The sequence below is a fragment of the Rhynchophorus ferrugineus genome, unplaced genomic scaffold (assembly GCF_030347505.1).
Source record: "Rhynchophorus ferrugineus isolate W39M unplaced genomic scaffold, kcgeb_rfMv2 rfM2, whole genome shotgun sequence".
Classification (NCBI taxonomy): Eukaryota; Metazoa; Arthropoda; class Insecta; order Coleoptera; family Curculionidae; genus Rhynchophorus; species Rhynchophorus ferrugineus.
In genome coordinates this window covers 12178788-12199636 of record NW_027472581.1, presented here as the reverse complement: position 1 = coordinate 12199636, position 20849 = coordinate 12178788, and the positions used below count along the sequence as shown (strand labels likewise).

Genomic DNA, 20849 nt, shown 5'->3' with positions numbered 1-20849 from the left:
TTAAATCATAATGTCTTCCTTCGCTCGCCGTCTCCGTCATAATGGCAGATATTTTGATTTAAAAGGCTTTGGGCAGCTTCGGTCGGATACCGTCGTTATTTGTTTTTTTCTGAATTAACCTAACGTATGTGACTACGGATTAGTCACAGAGCAGCTCCAGAAGCTAGGTACCGATTGCAGTCACCGTAGACTCGTCAGGTCTTCGCCGAGGTACCAGAATTGCCAACGTCTCGTCGTCGAGGAAAATAAGCTACCACGTCGTCGAACAGTCGATCCTCCCACAGCGTCGATTACGGGAGCCCTGTCTGAAGAATAGCTTGTTTTCAACGTCGTCGATGGACCACATTCAAGTGCCAAAGCGACGATGATGCAACGGTATCTGTAGGACCGGAAGATATCAACAGCCGTACCAGATCGCAACCGTACCAACCACAACCGTTTCAAACTATCATATTCTTCAAAGCCCATTTTACACAGCATATTTTGTTTGGTATATATTTTTTTGTATTGATATTTTTTTTTCAAACATTTTTGTATTTTTGTTACTTGAAATAATTTTATGTAAAATTCTGGCAGGGGAGTATTGTAGCGACCTTGAGCATGTCGAATTTTACATCGTGGAATAACGGTCTACAAAATACCCAGAAATATAATCCCAGATGTTGAACACGGGAGGGGTGCCAACTGGAACCCGACAACGAATAGCTGGCGGCAACCCCGAGACGTTTATCTGGGATATTATTGAAGGGTATTTCGGTCATTCAGTGCTCAACCCTCGTTTGGTTTAGACGTGCCACCATCGACTGCCCAAACCTCGTCAACAGGCAACTCCGCTGCCATCCTTTTTATCTTTGTATTTTTCTCATTTTTTATATTGTCAATAAATAACGGTCACATCATGTAAACACCACGGTTTCATTTCGATTTACCTCCATTCACCGAGCCACATCATTTTACCCTAAAGTGGTGACCTCGACGTGATCTTTCGCAAAATTGGGTTTGGACTCGTAAATGGAGGGTACGTAGAAAATGGTGTATTTTACGTGACCATTATATTTTTTTTGTTTCAAAATTTTAAATATTTTTAATTCGATTCCTTTTCAATTTTACCTTCAAGATTCATTTTCATTTTATTCCGATTAATTTCATTATTTCCAATTAATTTTTTAAAATTTTTTTTGTCAAAATTTTTATTTCACAATCTTTTGGAATATTTTTACATCACTGCTTAATCATCAGCGTCTCGGCTAAACATTTCTTTCGGCGCTATGTTTAAATCATAATGTCTTCCTTCGCTCGCCGTCTCCGTCATAATGGCAGATATTTTGATTTAAAAGGCTTTGGGCAGCTTCGGTCGGATACCGTCGTTATTTGTTTTTTTCTGAATTAACCTAACGTATGTGACTACGGATTAGTCACAGAGCAGCTCCAGAAGCTAGGTACCGATTGCAGTCACCGTAGACTCGTCAGGTCTTCGCCGAGGTACCAGAATTGCCAACGTCTCGTCGTCGAGGAAAATAAGCTACCACGTCGTCGAACAGTCGATCCTCCCACAGCGTCGATTACGGGAGCCCTGTCTGAAGAATAGCTTGTTTTCAACGTCGTCGATGGACCACATTCAAGTGCCAAAGCGACGATGATGCAACGGTATCTGTAGGACCGGAAGATATCAACAGCCGTACCAGATCGCAACCGTACCAACCACAACCGTTTCAAACTATCATATTCTTCAAAGCCCATTTTACACAGCATATTTTGTTTGGTATATATTTTTTTGTATTGATATTTTTTTTTCAAACATTTTTGTATTTTTGTTACTTGAAATAATTTTATGTAAAATTCTGGCAGGGGAGTATTGTAGCGACCTTGAGCATGTCGAATTTTACATCGTGGAATAACGGTCTACAAAATACCCAGAAATATAATCCCAGATGTTGAACACGGGAGGGGTGCCAACTGGAACCCGACAACGAATAGCTGGCGGCAACCCCGAGACGTTTATCTGGGATATTATTGAAGGGTATTTCGGTCATTCAGTGCTCAACCTTCGTTTGGTTTAGACGTGCCACCATCGACTGCCCAAACCTCGTCAACAGGTAACTCCGCTGCCATCCTTTTTATCTTTGTATTTTTCTCATTTTTTATATTGTCAATAAATAACGGTCACATCATGTAAACACCACGGTTTCATTTCGATTTACCTCCATTCACCGAGCCACATCATTTTACCCTAAAAACCAGTGTTTCCAAATCCCGTGCGAATTCCTCCCACAAAATAAAAATCGCATGGACAGCCACACATTTCGACCGACTAGACGAACATTCCTACATATCCATATTGAAGATGTAAAGATAGAACAAGTAAATACATTTATACATCTGGACATATAAATAGAAAGTAATAGAATTAAGATGCCAGACTTGCAAAATTTGTATTTCGTTATAAATGACAACTTCGTTTACACAAAGAATATATCAAGTAAAACTAAAAGGGAAGGACACAAAGTAACTTACAGACCAACTCTAACGTTCAACTGCGACACGTAAGTATTGCCAAAGAGAGATGAAAGTAAGATACAAGCTGAAGAAATTAAATACCTCAGAAAAGTAACAAAGATGAGCAGGATAGGAAATAAGGAAAGATTTCGAGTACTTAGAAATGAGACAACTCGGTTGGTGAGGATACTTATAGCGCTTGGAAAACACAAGATAAACGAACCTAGAATGAATTTATCATATAAATATTTCAGAAGATATATCTTCTGATATTTTTCTCAAAATCTCGAACAAAGCAAGAAGACCGAGAAAAGACCCAAAAACTGAATTTCTAAATATAGCAAGAGAGAACGAACAGGTACTAAACATAACACACCTACCCTACTATATGGTATGAAAGGTGTTATTAATTATATATATTGAATTTATAAATAATAAAAATATATTAATAATTCAAAACCTAATCAAATAGTCAAGACCTTTAGAGATATTGTTCTATAAATAAAAAAAAACATTTAATTCAATTAATATAATTAAAAAAACATCAATTAACAACAAAACTGGATAAAAATATATCATAAAAATACAACCAGAGAAATTACACTAAAACCTCTTTCTGAAAAACTGAAATACTCTGTTATTAAATTCAAAACAATTTTCACACGTTATGGTATCATGTTTACATATTCCCATTAGCTAGCTCTACTAAACAAACACGAAACCGCTGAAACGTAGCGCAACGACATCTGCTTCGTATGCGTTGACTTAATTTGGATAAGCCGGATTTTAAAACATTGCTGATCAAACAAACTATCGAGTCCATTGTACTCACAAACGGCCCCCCTTTCATAGTTTTTCAGGAAGCGAACACAACAAAAGCCTTTATATGAAAAATTGAATTGATATAGTACAATAATACGGTGAATTTAATCCGATTGGTTGCTTGTACCGATAGTTCATTGCCATTTGTTGATGTAAATCATAGATTAGTGTTTGTGGATAAATGTTCACATATTGAATATTGTGAATATAACACTATATTTTCTTTAAGACCATTAATTAGAAGTTTTGACTTTCTAGAATAAGAATAGTTATTTAACAAAATCAATTTAATTAATACAATTTAGTAATATTATTAATATTCTCCGCAGGTGTATTTTTTATTAGATCTGAACCATCTATGATTAAGATAAAAAAACATTGTTTGATTGAAGACAGTATACATTGAAGCAGAAGCTGGCGGTTCTTAATAGTCATAACCTGACTAAATAAAATTATCCCCAGAACTAATGTGGATAGCAATTGCAAAAACTATGACCAATGAATACATATTATCAATATTTACTTTCTTGTATTTATAACCAGATCTCATAATACGAAAAATAAGGAAACTCACTGAAGTAGAATTATTTTTAAAAATGCCTAAAGGACTACATGAAAGTTATTACGCATGTAAAAGGTCAATTGAAAAGATGTTTTTTAGTTAGCCCTAACCCAAAAAGATGCGTGTACAAATTAACAGCTGTCGGCTTATTAGTTTGTGAATCATTTTGAATGAAACAACTTTTGTTATTGTGAAAAAATTAAATAAAAAGGAATTTCGCGTGTTGATAAAATATTGCTTTTTGAAGGGAAAAATACAGTTGAAGCAAAAACTTGGCTTGATGCCGAGTTTCCGGAAACTATCCCAGGAAAATCAACCATAAAGGATTGGTATGTTACGTTTAGACGTGGTGAAATGAGGACCGACTACGGTGAATGCAATGGACGCCCAAATGAGGTTGTTACCGACGAGAATATTTAAAAAACCACAAAATGATTTTGAATGACCGTAAATTGCAATTGAATGAAATAGCCTACACCCTAAAGATATCAACTGAACGTGTACATCATATCATTCGCGAATATTTGGGTATGAGAAAGCTTTGTGCAAAGTGGGTGCTGCGCGAGCTTACTTTTGACCAAAAACAACAACGAGCTGATGATTCGGAGCAGTGTTTGAAGATGATCAAGCGTAATAAACCCGAGTTTTTGCGGCGATATGTGACAATGGATGATACGTGGCTCCATGATTTCACTCCGAAGTCCAATCGACAGTCATCCGAGAGGACTGCACGATGAACTTGCTCCAAAGCGTGAGAAAACGCAACAGTCGGCTGTCAAGTTTATGGCGTGTGTATTTTGGGATGTGCATGGAATAATTTTCATTGACTACCTTGAAAAAGGAAGGACCATCAATAGCGACTATTACATAGCTTTATTCGACCGTCAGAAGGACGAAATCGCCGAAATTTGCCAGAATTTGAATTTGCCGCATTTGAAGAAAAAGAAAGTGCTACTTCACCAAGACAATGCACCGTGTCCAGATCTGGCCCTCAGGGTCTACTTCCTGTTCTCAGATCTCAAAAGAATGCTCGCCGGGAAGAAATCGAATGAAAAGGTGATCGCCGAAACTGGTATCGAAAAGTTGGAGGGTCGCTATAATCAGTGTATCACCCTTGAAGGGAATTATATTGAATAAAAAAAAAACCAATTAGGCCAAAAAATGTGTTTTACTATGGCAGGGCGGAGACTTCACTCAACAACGGGGATCAAACACTCAAACAACTTAGGGACAACTTAGCGGTAAATGAATTAAATGTTTCCAGATACCTACATGTTATGGCAAAGATCTAAAGGGACAGGAAATGGCCACCACACAAAATGGCCTTTTCAACGTGGAGATTTCATCCCTTGGCAAACAAAAAAGAAGTTTACAGTAGCGTATTGTAACCGACAAGGATAGGTGGATCTACTGCGACAATCCCAAGGGCAAATTTTCAACGATTAGTCCAAGAGAATCATCTACATCGACACCGAAGGGGAATATTCAAAGTCATAACGTGATGTTTGCGATCCAGATCGATGCAGCATGGGTTGGCTGGCACACGGATTTGAAATGTTGAAAAAAGGCAGATGAGAAAACATTGTAGAAAATTAATTTCATTTATTTCATTTATTTGATTTTAAAATAACCGAAACACAAAATAATTGTCTAAAACAAAGACCTATTTATTTTTTAAAACAAAATATACTCTTTTAATTTAAAAATTTAAAACTATTTTAATTGTTACACTTATATATAATCTTAATTATAAATTAATTTATTACTACTTTTCGTTTGTACTTGGATTAATTCACAAGCAGGACGAGTGCGACAAAACACATCAATATGTATTCCTCAATTATAAAATTATAATAACTTATAGCTATAGTTTGCATTAAAGGTATACACTTTATGTAAGTTCGTATGGTTTTGTTCGCTTCAATCTCCTGACATCCTGCGCGCTGTCCAGCAGTTGTATTGCTTATTGCACGTTAGTATGATTTAATAATCTTCTTTCGTGTTTAAATGCGAAATATTATATAACTTCGCAAATCCATTTGATTTCCAGGTCATGGTGCAGTTCTTCGTTGGTTATGTAGCGATAGGCATTGGTAAACAATCGAAGAACCTTTTTTTGACAGCCTTGTATGACTACTTAATTTGAGTTTTTAATGCAACCCCATATTTGCACCCCATAGGTACAAATTGGCTTTATAATTGTATTATAGATCAAACACTTTGAGTTTAGATCAAGTTGAGAGTATCTCCCGACTAACCAGTAGAGTTGTTTTATTTTGGTTCTAATGTGTTTTGCTTTTTGTCTGACGTGATTTTTCCAATTTAATCAATCTACCGTCACGATGGACTCCAAGACATTTAGCTGATTTTGCTTGAGGAATCAGGCATCCATTTAGTGATATAATTAAGTTTTTATTATTTCGCCGCAATGCAAAATTAACGTGGATAGATTTGGAGCTATTAAGTTGAATTTTCCAATCTTACGTCCATTTGTAGATTTTGTTGACTGCCGCTTGTACTCTTTCTATTGCCCTAGGCAGAGATATATATTTTGCCATAATAATTGTGTCGTCAGCAAAGGTTCCAAGTAGTGTTTTATTTGTTGTTGGAATGTCTGCAGTGTAGAGCAGATATAGGAGAGGTCCTAAGACGTTACCTTGTGGAACTTCAGCCGAAATAGTTCTAAATGCCAAGAACGCCATTTCGCGCGATACTCTATATTTTCTTCCGAAAAGATATGACTCCACCAATTGACAATAGTTACGCGGTAACAATTTGCTCATCTTACAGATTAATCCCAAATGCCAAACCCGATCAAAAGCTTGTGAGACATCCAGGAAAATTGCAGGGCAGTATTTCTTTTTCTCAAACGCTTTTTCAATAGCCTCAGTTACTCCGTGCACTTGATCGATTGTTGAATGGTGATTTCGAAAACCAAACTGGAAATCTGATATTGTTACAAAATTTTTAATACATTTAAATAGCTTTGATATTGCAGGTAGTAGCGAAATAGGCCTGTAAGATTCGACTTGTTCTGCAGATTTGTCAGGTTTTTTGAGCATAATTATTTATGCCACCTTAAAGCATTCCGGAACATGCTTCAGCCTTTAACTGGCATTAAATATATATGTCTTTTTAGGATTGAGGTTATCAATTTCAGTGGCAACTTCCAATGGAGAAATTAGATTTAGAACTATATGGGGTTGATAAACAGGAGATTAAATAAAAATATAGGGCAATTATTGATTTTTCGATATCTATACATTAATTATGGGTTCTTCATCAGCATAATACACTGTACAATAGGTCAGGACCATTGCAAAACAATATAACATTCAAATATTAACCCTTAGGGCCTTTTACCCTGTCCCCAATTTTAAATGAATTTATCAAAAGGAATAATGAAAGAGTAAAGAAACATATTACCCGACATAATATGACTTTGAATAATGAAACATATGTAAAATAAGCATAACCAAATTGAAAGATCCACAGTTTCACTATTTTATAAATGTACTTCGTATATTTTACAAAGAATGAATTAATATACCTTTATATCAAACCCCGTACTTTTGACAAAAACATCCGACATCACTGTGGTTAATTTTAATGTAACGTCCACCACAACAATGTATTTGCTGAAAGTCATATCAACTATGAGTCAATAGATGTTTAAAATATCGTTAAAGTTTCAATTTGTTTAACAATAAACTTCCCAAATAGTTGTTTTCGGAATGTTATAAATTTATATTATTCTATATCCGATATAAACACTCAAAACGGATACAAAAATTCACAATATCGAACGACAAATGACCTGAGCTACATAACATCCGGTAATAGAAGAGTTTATTATGGAAACTAGTCAACAATGCATTTGGCACTACTAGAAACGTACTCAAAAAAGATAAAATGGCATCCAAAGCACAGGGAGCAATTTATAATGTTTTTAAAATTGGCCTAGGATTTTATTTAGTGTTCGTCTTCGTTTTATTTAGTTTAGTCGACAGTTCCCTATTTTCGGTTCGACTAATTGTGTTACTATTTACTATCGACCGTTTCAGTCGTACCTTTAGTTACTATTTTTGGTTCTACTTGTTTCATTCGACTGCTTTTTAACGTTCTGGTTTTATTTAGTTTAGTCGACAGTTCTCAGTCCCTATTTTCGGTTCGATTAATTTTGTTACTATTTACTATCGACTGTTTCAGTCATACTTTTAGTTACTATTTTTGGTTCTACTTGTTTCATTCGACTGCTTTTTAACGTTCTGGTTTTATTTAGTTTAGTCGACAGTTCTCAGTCCCTATTTTCGGTTCGATTAATTTTGTTACTATTTACTATCGACTATTTCAGTCGTACTTTTAGTTACTAATTTTGGTTCTACTTGTTTCATTCGACTGCTTTTTAACGTTCTGGTTTTATTTAGTTTAGTCGACAGTTCTCAGTCCCTATTTTCGGTTCGATTAATTTTGTTACTATTTACTATCGACTATTTCAGTCGTACTTTTAGTTACTAATTTTGGTTCTACTTGTTTCATTCGACTGCTTTTTAACGTTCTGGTTTTATTTAGTTTAGTCGACAGTTCTCAGTCCCTATTTTCGGTTCGACTAATTTTGTTACTATTTACTATCGACTGTTTCAGTCATACTTTTAGTTACTATTTTTGGTTCTACTTGTTTCATTCGACTGCTTTTTAACGTTCTGGTTTTATTTAGTTTAGTCGACAGTTCTCAGTCCCTATTTTCGGTTCGATTAATTTTGTTACTATTTACTATCGACTATTTCAGTCGTACTTTTAGTTACTAATTTTGGTTCTACTTGTTTCATTCGACTGCTTTTTAACGTTCTGGTTTTATTTAGTTTAGTCGACAGTTCTCAGTCCCTATTTTCGGTTCGATTAATTTTGTTACTATTTACTATCGACTGTTTCAGTCGTACTTTTAGTTACTATTTTTAGTTCTACTTGTTTCATTCGACTGCTTTTTAACGCCAGAACGTTAAACGCCCGTCGTCCTAGCCGCGACCTTGATAAAGATGTACCCAATTTATGCCTACAATTTATATGTAATATATATATAGTTTTATGATTTTTCGAATATGAATGAATTTTTTTTAATGAATTTGAAAAGAATGATAAATAGTAAAATATTTTGACTGTTTTTATGGCATTAATAGGTAATATTTCGATTACTCTTTTGATTTTTGTTAAAAAATATTTCCGTTCAATAATAACTAAAGCATTTATATCATTTCAATAAGATCATTTTTAATTATGCCATGGATTATTTTTTTATGGTATATGGTACATGTTTAATTTTTATACAGTATTTATAGCTATTGTACATCTTTAGTTTTTAGGTTTTGTTTAAGTTATATTGTATTGAAGCTAATTTACTACAAGCCATCCGCGTTTATCCATCTTAATTATTAAACCAACTAAATTAGTTATTTCATCTAGTATTTTGAAGCGAAATTTTCATAAACACCATAGGGATGCTAACATTTTCAAATAAAATAAATTATGCATACTATGAATTTAAAAATAAAACAAGTAACATTAACAAGTAAAAAACAAGTAAATTATTAATGAAGACTGAACCTATCTATACATGCTACAACATCGCGTCGTCCAAATTAAGCCATATCTAAATGTTTGTTAATAGCAAAATTAAAAACAAATATTTGAAAATACTTGAAATGCAGTCAACAATCAATAAATTAATCTCGTCAGTCAACACGAACTGATAAATAATACTGCTATTTAAATATTATACGTAAAAATAAAACAATTTTCTTGTCAGCTTAACATAATATTCATGTCAATACAAGATATAATTAGTTATATTACCAAATCAATTTTAGGAGATATATAATGATGACACTGCCTTAGCAAGCTTTATTTTTCGTAGATTGCTATTTTGTTGAAGTATAATAAAGATTTCTTAATAGTTTCATTATTTCTGTATGATTAGAATTGAACTGCTGACAAATATCCAATAAATTTACAAAAAAATTAAGGTCAACATACTTAATAGATAAAATGTTTTATTAATATTAATATTAGTATCTCAGAAGTGGTTATTTTGATATATTAGATGATTATATACTCGTATATTCTGATCATTTCTTCACTTCAAAAAGCAATTTATTGAGAAAAAATGGGCACTGACATCAAAATAATCAATTTTAAATAGTTGTAACAAATACCAACAATGAGGATAGGACGGAGCAGCCATAAGTTTCTAAAAGTGTTTAATAAGCTCCAGAAGAAGATTTCTTTAAATTACAACAACAAAAAGAATGAAATAATTTTAATAGTTTGATAATTAAAACCTGCATACACTGTATAACTCAATAATACTAAAAGGAAAACTATTATTATATATAGAGAACTGTCAAAACCATCGAATTTAAGTTAGGTGAGGTAGTTAAACAATTATGTACATTGACACTTTGCATTTTTAGCAATAGATATCTCTGTAGAAAAACATGTGAGCGTCTAAAACTTAAAAAAAAACATTTGTTCGACAAAACTATTCTGAGATAAGAAAATGGAAGGCGGAAAACTTTTATGGGGATGATTTTTAAAAAATTACACTTCCTGTATTCAAGAGCAACTGTCCCTTTTTCAAGATCAGAAGTACTTCTATTATAATAAAGACTTGAATACGATACCTACGATAGAAAATACGTGAAGAATAATAATGTACGCAATTTCTCAAAATAACAGTGTGAATTTACTCGATATCAGAGAGAAAAATCACTCGATATTAATTCATATCACGCTCTTTTGCCATACAAATGAATCAGCTGATTTCAGCGGTAGAGATTATATTCATATAAAAATAATATTATGTGTTTGTGGTTGTAACCAATTGATTCTTAAAATTCTTAGATAAAAATAATCGTTCTGAAAACTGTGCGGCAAGAATTAAAGGAAAAAAAAAAGATTCCCCTTTTCAGAGCTTTAAAATATAAACAGTTTTAACTAAAATATCTAGTTAACCCAACTAAAATGATTCGATAATAAAAGGGCCACCACAATAAAAGTTAAGTTGAAAAGTGCGATGTGATTTCATTTCGAAAGAATAAGAACGATTCTTAACGTTCTGATACCCTGATATGGATTCCGAAACTGTTCTAATGCGTGCAGTACAAAGCTTGTACAAGTGGTCACTTGGTGAAAATGTATACGTTTCATTTTTTGTGCCAACGTTATGGGACGAACAGAAATATCTTGTATATTTCTACTTTTGTTTGAGGAATGACAATACCATAAATGCTAAAACAGCACTGTATAAATATCCTGACGTGCCATCAGTGTCGAAGCCAGTTTCACGTATGGACAGTGACAATTTGTCCAGGTACAAAAATGCCTCGAGAACATCGTCTTCATAGCCGGCGAGCAATGAAAGCTGTTTCGTTGTTAACAACATTTAATTTATTTAGTTAAAACCTTTAATTCATCAAGAAAAACTAATGGTTAAACCATCGAAGGGTTACAAAACATTACTTCTGATGAAGCAGCAGCATAGGCATCGCTTAAAAGTGTTCAAAACAACAAAAACATGACAAAACCAACAGATTACAAGCATATAATCGACAATTTGTTACAAAATACAATTTCATCATGCACATCTTGATTTTTCGAGGCGGCTAGACCAACATATAGCGAAGAAGACCGAGACGATACCAATGATTTTGGAACGAAGATATGATGAGCGATTACTTTTGGATCCTAACGCGTAAAAGAGATCCCAGGCAGTATAAAAGACTTACAATAAACAGTTAAATGGTCAATGTGTCAAAATAATGAATTTATTCTATAAAAACTAGGACCAATTTAAAAAACGTACCGCTGATTTGTATTCGGTACCCCAATTTACCCCATGAATAGCTCAGATAATTAGTAGATAGACTTGTCAATCAACAATAAACTCTCACTCGACAATCGACCAAGCGCATAGAGTAACAGGGTTTGTTTCGAAGAAAATAAATACTGCCCTGCAATATTCCTGGACGTCTAACAAGCTTTTGGCCGGTTATAATATTTGGGATTAATCTACAAAATGATCAAATTGCTACCGCAGAATTATTGTCGACTAATGTAGTGTCTTGGGACCATTCCCATATCTGCTTTACACTGCTGATATCCCAAGAACAAAAGAAACAGCACTTGAAACATTTGCCGACGACATAGTTATAATGGCAAAAGATGTATGAATGTCTAAGGCTGTAGAAAAAGTACAAGTAATAGTCAACAAGATCTACAAATGGACTAGAGACTAGAAAATGCAGGTTAATAGCTCCAGATCCGTTCATGTTAATTTTGTGTTGCGGCGAAATGACACAAACCTAAATATTACTTGACGGATACCTGATTCCTCAAGCCGAATCAAGTAAATACCTCGGAATATATCTCAGTGGTAGGTTAAATTGAAAACATCATAAAAAGCAGAACAAAAAGCAGGGCAGATTAGACTCAAAATTACGCAACTGTATCGGTTAGTCGGAAGAGACCCTCAACTTGACCTAAAATCAAAGAGATTGATTTATTAGTCAATCGTAAAGCCAATATGGACCTATCGAGTGCAAATATGGGGTTGCACTAAAACATCAAACCAACTGGTAATCCAGCGCACCCAAAACAAAGTTCTACGATTAATTACCAATATGTATCGCTACGTAATCAACGAAGAGCTACACGATGACCTAGCAATCAAATAGATACACGAAATGATCGAAAAGATTTCGCTCTAAAACATGAAATATGGTTGTTAAATCACGGCAACGTGGAAGCAATACAGCTACTAAACTACACGAACTTGTTTACTGTATAAGTGTATTCTTACTTTAGTTTAAGTAATTTAGTTTTATTTTAATTTGGGAGATACATACCTGATGTATTAATCCTCTACTCGCCTTGCTTGTGTATTAATGCAAGTACAACAGAACAGTATTAACAAATTAATTTGTAAATTAAGATTATAATAAGCATCTAAATCTTATGTAAGACGTAATTAATTAAAAAAAAAACAATAAACTCCAAAGTAAAATTTAAAAAATAGTTACCCTATGAGATAGTTACCACTAAGGGCCAATAAAGACAAAAGAGTTAATTAAAATGTTTAACAATCAGTTAAAAATATCACGGATGCAGTATATACAGCATCACTACATAGTATAAAACAAAGTCGCCTTTTCTGTCCCTATATCCCTATGTGCGCTTAAATCTTTAAAACTACGCAACAGATTTTGATGCGGTTTTTTTCAATAGATAGAGTGATTCAAGAGGAAGGTTTATATGTATAATACATGCATAATATACTAAGGAAACATTGCTAATTTTAGAGGTTTCTAACGTGATGTCGTAAATTAACCTATTTTTTAGGCTTATTTAGCAATTAGCAAAAACGCTGCCTAACCCTACGAGTTAGATCAAATTAATGTACTACAGTACTGTACACCATAAAAAGGCCTACAAAAAAGTCCGCGATGGTATATGTTTATTTTTTAGGGATAACCCACATTAACCATTTTTATTGTTTACTTTTTACGTGAGAAAATGGCTTCTTTACGAAGCTATTTTAAGCAATACGGCATTAATCCTTATCGAATTAAGTACCTTAAATACAGTGTGCAATTAATATAGATCAATATGGTTCCTTACAGCATGTAAATTAAACAAATATTTTCGGAGATATTACAAATTTAAAATTTGCGTTTAAAAATGTGTAATGTAATAAAAATTGTATGAATTTAGATATTCCAAAGATAGCAGGAAATCTTCATAGTAAGTATAGGGGAAGAGGAATTGTTTTACTCCAAATTTAATGCGTGCAGGCCAAGGGCAGTAATGAATGAACCAAAAATACTGGATCGATTTTAATCATGTTTTCATTGAGTGACATAGGCATATATATTTTATGCCCGTGCAAAGTCGGAGCGGGCCGCTATGTTTTTATATACAACGTTCATATTTTTTCTGTAGTGTATTTAATTTAGTATCAGCATTGCACCCGTGCGAAGCCGGGGCGGGTCGCTAGTTACCATTAAATCAACTTTAATGTATATTTATAAACTAAACTCCGTTCCGTTCGAACTATAGACGTTTTAACGCAGATAACCCCCTCAATCTTAATCTGAACATATGGGAACATTACAACGAAGTAAATAAGTTACAACCCAACTGATCGAGATAATTATGTCTTATGTTACATAAAATACCATCATGGAATAAAAGACCCACCATCATTAATGACTTTTTGTCGACGTGATGCCATCTGGGTATCAGTAAATCAATCTCATTTAGCCGAGCTTCTTTATAACAGAAAAAAAAACGTTTTTTTTTCTCTCGATGTTAATGAACATTTCTATAGTGTTTAGATAACAAGACTATCAATCAATTAACTCATAACCGACGAAAAGTAATAAATTATTTATTACTTATATCACCGTATTACCTTAATAATAAAGCCAAAAAAAAATAAAAATCGTGTTTATACAGTCAATGACCTTCAAAAGCGAGTATAATTTATTTTAATGACATTCTTTATACCAACTTTGCCGGTTATTAGATATTTAATAAATAAAATATGGTTATTGTATCGTTTCGTGTTATATAAATAATATTTATAGTGATAATGTCATAGTGTGGGTGTTCAAACCAGATTTTTAACGAGGTACCGACGAAACTTCGCAATGTGGAACAATTTAAATATACAGTCTATTCAAAGTTTTTTTAGTAATGCATCATAGATATTTGTGACGTTGAAATATTGCAATGTTGCCGAATTAACTAATATTTTTGTTCAATTATTTTATTTAGATTAGAATTTTGTTGTATGTCAAAGCCAAACTGAACTAAAACTCAGAGTTGATGCGGCAACATTGCAATATTTCGACGTCACAAATATCTATGATGCATTATAAAAAAAACTTTGAACAAACTATATTTCTTTGATAATATTGAACGTGTTAATGTTCGGTTCCTTACAAATCACTATTTATTTTTTATTTGGGAAAAATTTGTTGAATTGTGACATTTAACAGTTCTAGTGATACATAAGTTCATATATGTGGCAGCTTGACGTTTTGACTGTTTATGTGCAAACAAACAGCCCATATAGACTGTATCTATTCAAAGTTTTTTTAGTAATGCATCATAGATATTTGTGACGTCGAAATATTGCAATGTTGCCGAATTAACTCTGAGCTTTAGTTCAGTTTGGCTTTGACATACAACAAAATTCTAATCTAAATAAAATAATTGAACAAAAATATTAGTTAATTCGGCAACATTGCAATATTTCGACGTCACAAATATCTATGATGCATTATAAAAAAACTTTGAATAGACTATATTTCTTTGATAATATTGAACGTGTTAATGTTCGGTTCCTTACAAATCACTAGTTATTTTTTACTTGGGAAAAATTTGTTGAATTGTGACATTTAACAGTTCTAGTGATACATAAGTTCATATATGTGGCAGCTTGACGTTTTGACTGTTTATGTGCAAACAAACAGCCCATATAGACTGTATCTATTCAAAGTTTTTTTAGTAATGCATCATAGATATTTGTGACGTCGAAATATTGCAATGTTGCCGAATTAACTCTGAGCTTTAGTTCAGTTTGGCTTTGACATACAACAAAATTCTAATCTAAATAAAATAATTGAACAAAAATATTAGTTAATTCGGCAACATTGCAATATTTCGACGTCACAAATATCTATGATGCATTATAAAAAAAACTTTGAATAGACTATATTTCTTTGATAATATTGAACGTGTTAATGTTCGGTTCCTTACAAATCACTAGTTATTTTTTACTTGGGAAAAATTTGTTTAATTGTGACATTTAACAGTTCTAGTGATACATAAGTTCATATATGTGGCAGCTTGACGTTTTGACTGTTTATGTACAAACAAACAGCCCATATAGACTGTATCTATTCAAAGTTTTTTTAGTAATGCATCATAGATATTTGTGACGTCGAAATATTGCAATGTTGCCGAATTAACTCTGAGCTTTAGTTCAGTTTGGCTTTGACATACAACAAAATTCTAATCTAAATAAAATAATTGAACAAAAATATTAGTTAATTCGGCAACATTGCAATATTTCGACGTCACAAATATCTATGATGCATTATAAAAAAACTTTGAATAGACTATATTTCTTTGATAATATTGAACGTGTTAATGTTCGGTTCCTTACAAATCACTAGTTATTTTTTACTTGGGAAAAATTTGTTGAATTGTGACATTTAACAGTTCTAGTGATACATAAGTTCATATATGTGGCAGCTTGACGTTTTGACTGTTTATGTGCAAACAAACAGCCCATATAGACTGTATCTATTCAAAGTTTTTTTAGTAATGCATCATAGATATTTGTGACGTCGAAATATTGCAATGTTGCCGAATTAACTCTGAGCTTTAGTTCAGTTTGGCTTTGACATACAACAAAATTCTAATCTAAATAAAATAATTGAACAAAAATATTAGTTAATTCGGCAACATTGCAATATTTCGACGTCACAAATATCTATGATGCATTATAAAAAAACTTTGAATAGACTATATTTCTTTGATAATATTGAACGTGTTAATGTTCGGTTCCTTACAAATCACTAGTTATTTTTTACTTGGGAAAAATTTGTTTAATTGTGACATTTAACAGTTCTAGTGATACATAAGTTCATATATGTGGCAGCTTGACGTTTTGACTGTTTATGTACAAACAAACAGCCCATATAGACTGTATCTATTCAAAGTTTTTTTAGTAATGCATCATAGATATTTGTGACGTCGAAATATTGCAATGTTGCCGAATTAACTCTGAGCTTTAGTTCAGTTTGGCTTTGACATACAACAAAATTCTAATCTAAATAAAATAATTGAACAAAAATATTAGTTAATTCGGCAACATTGCAATATTTCGACGTCACAAATATCTATGATGCATTATAAAAAAACTTTGAATAGACTATATTTCTTAGATAATATTGAACGTGTTAATGTTCGGTTCCTTACAAATCACTAGTTATTTTTTATTTGGGAAAAATTTGTTTAATTGTGACATTTAAGACTTCTAGTGATACATAAGTTCTTATATGTGGCAGCTTGACGTTTTGACTGTTTATGTGCAAACAAACAGCCCATATAGACTGTATCTATTCAAAGTTTTTTTAGTAATGCATCATAGATATTTGTGACGTCGAAATATTGCAATGTTGCCGAATTGACTCTGAGCTTTAGTTCAGTTTGGCTTTGACATACAAAAAAATTCTAATCTAAATAAAATAATTTAACAAAAATATTAGTTAATTCGGCAACATTGCAATATTTCAACGTCACAAATATCTATGATGCATTATAAAAAAAACTTTGAAGAGACTATATTTCTTTGATAATATTGAACGTATTAATGTTCGGTTCCTTACAAATCACTAGTTATTTTTTATTTGGGAAAAATTTGTTTAATTGTGACATTTAACAGTTCTAGTGATACATAAGTTCATATATGTGGCAGCTTGACGTTTTGACTGTTTATGTGCAAACAAACAGCCCATATCTGATGAGACGTACCAAAGACAACTGTTTCTCGACGCCTTACCGTCGTACTTCACTTTGAGATAAATTTCTGGAAAGTCGTACATTTCGGATTTGGGTCTCAGTAAAACATTAATGCTCGATTATTTACCAATCAAGCCTTATTTTTTCGAAAATGATGTTATTTGGAATGAAATACTTGAAATGTGACATACAATGATTGTTTTTTATATTTCAGGATTAGACTAATTGATTATTCCCTGACTGTAGATCTTACATCTATTGTTTTTACTGTAAGATTTAACATTCTTAATGGCATATAAATTAGTGTACATGGTAACTTGATGTTTTGACTATCAATCAACAGTCAATATTGACGAAAGAAGAAGAAGAAGAAGCACCAATAACAATTGTTTATCGAGGCCTTACGAAATTTTGAACCTAATAGTAGTTCACTTTGAGGTACATTTCTTGAATGCTGTACGTTCCTGATTTAACACTCGGTGACGTTCTTCTATATCTGAAGAAATTATTGTTCAAGATGATAGACTTTCTGCTAATAAGTGATATTGCTAAATTACTATATATTCCATAAAATATATGTTTTATTCTATTATTTCTGTTCTACTATTTCTATATATTTTATAAAAAAAAAAACTAGCGAATAAGAGATAAAAAGTGTGAATATAATTGAATTCAAACGTGAATAGAATTGGAAAAAACTCACCACTGCACACCAATCATAGAAGACAACTGGGACAGCAGGAATAATAGACATAAAACAGTGCTGAAACGCTTTTAGGGTGACGTATTAAGGAAGATTTTAGCTAATGGATACTTTTAACTAAACGAGTCATAAAGAAAAGGTGCGGAAATGGTTCCGCACTCTTTGTGCTGACTTTTGTTGATATGAATCTTAATCTCTATTGTTCTGATGTGTTTCATTGTTTGGACATTTGTACAGAGACCTATTTCGGATATGTGATTTATGTTATTGATATTAACATACTTTAGATCTTAAATCTCTTTGACAAAGCCCAAAAACTATCTAACTAAAAACTAACTAATATATAGAATAATAATAGAATAGTAATATATGTTTATGTCCAAATAATCGCAGACTTTCCGGGTTATATGCTTCCAACTTTATTTTCTCATGAAAATGCATAAATATTATTTAATAATTGATGTTACGTGTCTCGTAAAGTAACATTTTCATCAGCATTATTTTAGTATTAAGGTTAAGAATAATGTAAACCGCTTATATGTAGCATTTCGCAATACTTGAAGAAATAACATTGTTTTGTTCTATCTGTGAAGTATAAGATGTCAATGAGAATATGTTCAACACGTGAACACTTCATGAGTTATTCTAAATTAAATTAATTTACAAGCATTACACAGAAGAAGAAAAAATTGAACCACATTTAACCTTGATTCTATTACCATGACATTGAAACTTATAAACAAAAACGAACCACATACAGGTGATCTAATTTGTGAGGTTTGAAATTACAACTTCTTGTATTGAATTTTACTTAGTATATGTCAAAGATTAACTACAGAAATAAACAGAACAATATAAACATTTTCAAGATTATTTGAATGTTTAAGTGTGAGAATGTTAAGAATGTCAGTGTATATTTTTATGCATATTTAATATAATATTTTTAAAATATATTCGCCTAATATGACATGTATCAAATGGGATGATATATTAAATATTTACAAATATTATGTGAATGTAAATTTATGTGACTTGACTGTTGTTATACATTTTTCTGCAAGTTTAATATAATAATGCTGTTTTTTAATGCAGTGGCCTAGTGTAATACATTATAGACACTGACAATTGGCACAAAATATTTTTGTGAGGTTATAATTTTAACCGTACGAATCGGGGAATTCGTAAATATTGTGCACTAGTTTGTTAAACTATATTTCAAACAAATAAATGTCTTTAACAAATAAGATGTTATCATCTCACTGTAATTTTTTCTGTACATTTAATATATTCTTTTTGTTTGATACAAACACCGAAATATAATATACTGTGGAAACTATTAAAGTTAATTCATTATTTTCAGCTATATTCTACCGATCCAAAATATTTTTGTGAGGTTATAATTTTTGTTTTGTTAAGTTTATATGTTTAAAGTGATATTATGCCATGTTAGAGGTGAAATACAGAAGTAAATCACCAATTACTTGATCTAAACAAAATAACAGAAATGACAGAAGTAATCTCAAAATATAAACAAAAGATAACATTTTCGGGATTCCTTTTAGAATATTTAATCTTGAGAATGTTAAATTGTAAACTATATTTAGAATATATCGTTGTCTAATAAATAAGATGTTGTTAGAATGTCAAATCATAATGTCATAATAACAAAAGTAACTGATAAACTGATCAAAAATGTCCAAAAACAGAAACTAAAAAAGGTCCTACTTGCAATCAGCCGAAAAATCGATAATCTAGCCCTCTAGACGAGCAACAGTAGAACAGCTGACTCGCAATCCCTGGGTGACATTGAATCTGACACAATTCGATCAATAGATTATTAGAACACCCCCGAAGCCCGCTACGGGACGTCGTGATTGTTTCGGTAGATCGGTCGACGATGAATGTTCCCCGAATCTATTTTTAAGAGCGATAAACATGCCATGTTGACTCCACCAAGGCCAGAAACCTATAAATACTCATAACGTATCGTACCTTTTCGGTTTCAAGCGACGTTTCAGCACGCCCAACATGATGGGGTCCTTTCCCGCTGCCTGGGACTGGGAAAATTCACGGAAATACAGTCGCCCAGTGACCGGAGCCTCTCGGGTACGTCCAGTACGATGTCGAAGGGAAAAATCACTCACTGCACGCCACCAAACTTAAACCGACGGTCCGTCAGTGCGTAACATAACCTAACCAGCGCTCACATCCTGAACTGGGTGCCCGGAAAGAGGACTCGGACGCGGAAAAAATAAACGGAACGAACACAAACACACGAAAAATCGTCGGTGTCCCCCCTTTTCTCTCGCGCTGTGTGAGGAAAAACGACGTAGCGAAGCGGATTGTGACTGTAACGCGCGTTGTCGATCGACTGGCAACTCGGGCCGCCGGCACGGAATCGAGATGCTGCGGCTGAAAATAAACAAGCGACAGTCGACGGCCGACCGTTCTGCGGGTCACGTGAAGCCGAGACGGCACGACGATTGGTCGGCCGGTCGACCGAGCGAATTGCATCCTAGGCGCGAGGAGTTGTTCCGATCGGGGCTGCGGATGTGCAACGCAGGTGTAAAAATTTTCGGGGCATCGCGACCAATAGACGTCGCCGAATGTGGAGCAGGGTACTATTCGTCTCGGCGTTAATTAGACTGGCTCAAAGCGTAAATATTGTCTCCGTGGTGT

The 20849-nt window shown here is 33.1% G+C and overlaps 1 protein-coding gene across 9 annotated transcripts in view; it reads right to left on the bottom strand.

Moving 5' to 3' along the window:
- Window positions 1–20562, bottom strand: part of LOC143191823 (uncharacterized) — an 870958-nt gene extending 850396 nt beyond the window's left edge. For 7 of the 9 annotated variants that reach the window (XM_076397236.1, XM_076397232.1, XM_076397238.1 and 4 more), the window contains exon 1: window positions 20163–20543. In XM_076397236.1, coding sequence (XP_076253351.1) covers window positions 20163–20200 — 38 coding nt within the window. In that variant the 5' untranslated portion in view covers window positions 20201–20543. Of the gene's footprint in view, window positions 1–20162 lie in introns of all 9 variants that reach the window. The other 2 variants (XM_076397237.1, XM_076397234.1) reach the window with 2 other exon arrangements.
- Between the last annotated feature and the right edge of the window lie 287 nt (window positions 20563–20849).